The sequence below is a fragment of the Pseudonaja textilis genome, chromosome 7 (genome assembly GCF_049901715.1).
Source record: "Pseudonaja textilis isolate UNSWEBS1 chromosome 7, rPseTex1.2, whole genome shotgun sequence".
NCBI lineage: Eukaryota > Metazoa > Chordata > Lepidosauria > Squamata > Elapidae > Pseudonaja > Pseudonaja textilis.
The window spans coordinates 21,217,434-21,222,784 of record NC_141996.1 but is presented as its reverse complement, the minus strand read 5'-3'; the positions used below and the strand labels follow the sequence as shown (position 1 = coordinate 21,222,784).

The 5,351-nt window shown below is 40.9% G+C and overlaps 1 protein-coding gene across 1 annotated transcript; it reads right to left on the bottom strand.

Annotated features, from left to right (window-relative positions):
* Window positions 1-787: 787 nt before the first annotated feature.
* On the bottom strand, window positions 788-5,351 carry RASL11A (RAS like family 11 member A). Its single transcript, XM_087937891.1, has 4 exons — window positions 5,090-5,351; window positions 3,675-3,731; window positions 2,693-2,772; window positions 788-1,345 (listed from the first exon to the last, which is right to left on the bottom strand). Exons 1-4 carry the CDS (start codon window positions 5,211-5,213, stop codon window positions 893-895), a joined length of 714 nt encoding a protein of 237 aa, XP_087794017.1. The 5' UTR covers window positions 5,214-5,351; the 3' UTR covers window positions 788-892.

The window sequence follows — 5,351 nt, the reverse complement described above, 5'->3', positions numbered from 1 at the left end:
TTTGGATATTAGTTCCATTGTCATGGGGCACATAAATTAAAAAATAACCTTTTAAATCTTCCCTTTAGAGAAGCCTGCACAAATATGATAAAATCACCCTATAAATGAAGCTGATAAATACCATACCGCTCACATAATGATCTGTAAAATATGCATTATATAGGTTGCCATTTCTTTCTCCATAGGGAGGAACCAGTTTAAAGTATAATCAGTCAAAATAAACAAGTTATAAATGTATCTTATAAACAGAGAGAAAATTTAATCCTATAGGCTGTCAAAGGAAACTGAAATATTAGATCCTATATTTTAGAATTATCAGAATTTGACATGAGTTATAATTATATAAAAGTTGCAGTTAAATCATTGAAGAAAGAGGAAGACCCAAATTTTAATCTCTGCCAATCATGGAAACTATTTGTTTTCTTGCAGACGTTTCATTACTCAAACTTAGGTAACTCAGTACTAGTACACTAAGTAAGTGATGTTACCTAGCTGAGGAATGAAACGTTTGCAAGAAAACAAGCAAGCTCAGAGACCACCAAGGATTCCTCATTTCAACCCTGAGTTACAATATTGTCCTTTAATGGAAATGTTATGAGTGATCTATTAGTTATTATTGAAAAGAGAGGGCTTTTGGGGATATAATTCTGGTAAATAAATAGTTCCCTTTCCTTATTTAAACAGTAAATCTCTATGGAACAGAAAGAAAGCTTTAATTCAATCATTATTTTTTTTGTTCCAATAGGTAGGGGAGGAAGAAAAATTCATATGAAATGCCAAGAAAGTTGTATATTTTTATTCAGAGATATACCAACAGCATCAGTACAAAAATAAAAATCTTCTTATAAAGGTCTAATTAATAAAACAGTTTTGAGCAAAGTTCACTTCAAATCTATTTCACTTTGGATGAAAGAGCCTGTTTGAAACGTCTCTTGAGATCTTGCACATTGGGAGATTTGGGACGTGGGATGATGGATGACCTTCTTTTGTCCCGGCTGCCATAACTGTGCTGTTTACTAACTTCTTTACAAAGGTATTGAAATACATCGCATACACCTTGATAATTATCACTTGTCGAGACTTCCAGAAACACAACACCCAGTTCATTGGCCAATTGTAAGCCATCATTTGCTGCAACCTGTCGGGAATGAATCAAATCCCCTTTGTTCCCTACAATGATGACTGGGATTTTTGAATCAGGGCGAATCTTCTGGATGTGTAGAAAAAGTGGCCGAATGAACTGGTAGCTATGACGGTCGGAAATTGAGTAGACTAAGAGAAAACCATCTGCCCACTTGAGGCACCCAGAAAGCGAATCCAGCATCTGTGGTAAGTCCTCTTGGATCTGAAAAAAAGGAATGGTTGTTTACATACATTTATAAAGAACAGAAAAGGTTTCAGTTGCAGACATAGTTTCAATACAGAAGCTCATCTCGCAATTGAACTATTCAGTGTTCAACCTTGATCACCATAATACAATGCAGCTGGATGCCTGGATGACACAGCCCTGAAGCATTAAAAGAAATAATGCTTTTGGGAGTGATCGCACTTAATCCCAAATGGATCATTTAAAGGTCAGATGCATTTCTTCCAGCATTACACAGAACAACACATAACTATAACTCCTATTAATGCTGTAATGAAATGCAAGTATTTTTTTTTGTATTGAGCCCAGGAACTTCATACCTATTAAGCCACACATTTTAAATAACCCAAGAAATGGTAAGATATTCCAGGGGTTGCAGTCCTAGAAAAATTGATCTGGGGCACTTTGATATATGTGAGATTTCTTTCTACTATATCTAGAACAGGGTTGTCAAACTCACAGCCCGCAGGCTGGATGTGTCACGGGCTGGCCACACCCACACTCAGTTTAGCAAATGGGAAAGTCCCAATATGTCACATGATGCCCCCGTGACACCATGAGTTTGACACCCTTGATATAGAATGTGTGTCTGCAAATAACATCCTAATTTGATTGGAAATCCCAATTATTATGGGATACTTCAGATTGAAAGTTCTGAGAACTGGTAAAACTGTTGGCAGTGACAACAATATTTGACTTCCTGGTTGTTTGTTAAAGCAGTAAGAATTATAACTTTACAGGTAATCTTTATTTACAACTAGTCACTTAGCAACCAAAGTTACAACAGTTTCCCCCATCCCAGTTCTAAAGTTACAATGCCTGGTGTGCCCCGCCCCCAGTGGTCACATAACAGAATTTTGGGCACCTGGCAACCAGCCCACATTTGCTCCATGGTCATCTGACCACAATTAACAATTTTTTTTCTGGAAGCTGGTATTTATTTTTTGTTTCCATAAAAAAACACCCATAGCAAATATGGGTTTGCTTCATGAAGACAGCATTCATTTAACAACCAATGTGTTCACATAATGACTACTGCAAAAAAGGTCATGAAATGAGGTCTGGTCACATGATGACCAGCTTTATTAGTGTCAGAACTTATGACTGTAATTGCCAGTTATGATCATAAGTTGGAGACTTTTTAGCAATGGTATACTGCTTTAAGTAGCAAGAAATATTGAATAAATGAGGCAGGATAAGCAAATAAGAATAAAGTGAACAAATATGCAACTACTGTGTTATAAAGAGCCCATTGCATTTCTGCAACATAGAGAAGCAAACGCCATTTGGAGTTCAGAACCAACATATTTTAAAATTATTTTGTACCTCCGGGCATCCTGGTGTGTCTTGGATCTGCAGAAACATTTGATCACCTTCTATATGAACAAGTCTTGAATATAGATTTCCTGGAAAAATGAACATGAAAGTGAATATTGGTGGCAAGAAATAACCTAGAGAAATAGGACAGCTACTCGTCTCCTTTAGGTTGGCCCACAACACCCCAGAAGTGGGAAGCTCAGAAACCCAATAGTGCAGGGATCTTCAAACTTGACAGCTTTTTAAGACTTGTGGACTTCAACTGATTCCTCCTCCTGTCATATTAGCTCAGGATTTCTGGGAATTGAAGTCCATGAGTCTTAAACTTTCCAAGTTTGAAGACCCTTGCAGTAGTGATTGGGGTTCTTAAACCTACCTAAGAATATGACTGCCAACAATTGTACTGGCTTAATTACTCCCCATTTTGAGTTGTGGAACACCTGAAAACTGGTGGAAACCTTACACATGAAACATGTGACCAAGATTTCCTAAATTCCATCCAAGTCTTGGGGAAAGGGAAGGAAAGTCCTACCTTGGCTTACTTCAGATCACTGCCCTACCGCTGCAGCTCAACCCTCAAACCATTAAGTGCAGCCCCCAGCCCCCATAAACCTGCTTTCCAATTTATGCAGAAAAACCAATGTGGTGTAATGGAGGACTAAGCTTCAGAAGGGGATTATGGGGCTTTAGTAAGTAGTTTTCAGAGCCTTGTTTCTTCTGTCTGCTCTTTTCTAGATAGGAAAACATCTCCACTCCTAAGCTATCTAGAAGTCCCTAAAGGAAGGGGGCCAAAGCAGATTCCTTATGGCAGAAGTCTCCAAACTTGGCAGCTTTAAGACTTGTGGACTTCAACTTCTGGGAGTTGAAGTTCACAAGTTTTAAAGTTGCCAAGTTTAGGGACCCCTGCCTTATGGCATAGAGTAGGCGATCTCCTTACTCAGACCTCACAGCTGGCTTGTGGGAAGGGAAAATACTTAAGAATAAAACTCACCAGTATTGGGTTCATAGTCGCCGATAAACCTTTTGGTGAGGAACCGGACAATCATGGCTGGTGGGGGAAAAAAAAGAGAATATTTTGTTAATTGAAAACAGCTGGGGAAAAGGCTAATCAAGCCACCATTTTTAGCAAGCAGCATGCCTTCCCAGGTGGTGACTTGAGCTATGATGGCATCTGGATTAGGAAACCAAACAAAGATGCCTATGGAAGTGTGGAGGAATTTTCTGCTTTAACCCAAGAGTAAATGATGTTCTGCTTGAAAAGGAAGTCTTTAACCCACCCAACCAGCTCATAGCTCCTGTTCTCCCATCCCCAAAGTCCTTCCACAGAGTGTGGTGGCCTAGAGGTGGAGCCTCCTCACAATCAGGAGGCTATGAGTTTGACCCTAAGTAGAGGCTAGTATTTGAAATAGATTCTCCTGCTCGAGCAGGGGGTTGGACTAGATGACCTCCAAGGTCCCTTCCAACTCTTGTTCTATATGTTTTCTTTTTTCTTAAATTTTTATTAAACATAACAGTTAAAAACACTGAATGTGGTAAAGTTGTTTTGACATAACTTTTGGTCAGTATAAGTATATACATTCCTATATATATTTGTTCCTTTATATACACACACACACACACGTATATTTATTCATTCTTACATTACATCCTCCAACATCCTTAGTCTTATTTTCATCTCATACTCTTGTTTACCCTCTCAACAACTCTTTCCCATCTTAAGCCCTTCCTTTCTGCCCCTACCAATGGTAAAATCTATTCCAAATGGTATAATATTCTGATTTTTCATCTCTAAGGGTAGCCTATCCATTTCAGCACATATCAGAATTTTGCCTATTCATCCTCACTCGGTGTGTCTTTCTCCTTCCATTTCTGAGCAAATACCATTCTTGCCACAGTGATAACACATATAATCAAATATAGCTCTTTCTTATATCTTTTTTTGGTATAATTCCCAATCAGAAACATTCCGGGCTATGATCTCTTTTAAATCCCAACATTTCTTCCAGCCACTTCCCCGAGCAGGGGGTTGGACTAGGGGGTTGGACTAGACGACCTCCAAGGTCCCTGCCAACTCTGTTGTTCTATGTTTTCATTCGCTGGCTGATGGGCGTTTGCATTCCTGAATATCTGGACGGCATTGGGATGAAAACAGTAGACAGGACTTCATCTCTCAGGGTTTTTGATTCTTTTTTTCCTCTACCTTTTCCCGGCTTCCATGCTTCCCCCAAAGGGCCCTTGTTTGATTCTTTCTAGAGCAGACCGTCGTTTTTCATCTTCTCTCCTCTGCCCGCGCGCCCCGATCCCGATCCCCCGCGCGGGGATCCTTCCCCTTCGCTTGCCCCCACCCCAGATCCCCAGATCCCCGAGCAGCCGAACCGAGCCGCACCTGCCTTCCTCGGCACTTACCGCTCTTCCCCACGCCCACAGTTCCGAGCACAGCCAATTTCACCTCCTTGACCAGGAACTCGGACGGGCATTCTTGGATGGGCGCTAACAGATAGTTTTGGGACATGGTCGACGAGAACCGCATGGGAAAGGCGAGCCCTCCAGCCCCAGGAAAAGAAACACGGGATCAGCGACGGTTCCAGATGCCGTCAGAGCGCGGAGGCGAGGAACCGGAGCAGCAGCATCCAAGCGAAGCTCTCGCAGCGAGCAGCTGCCGGCGGAG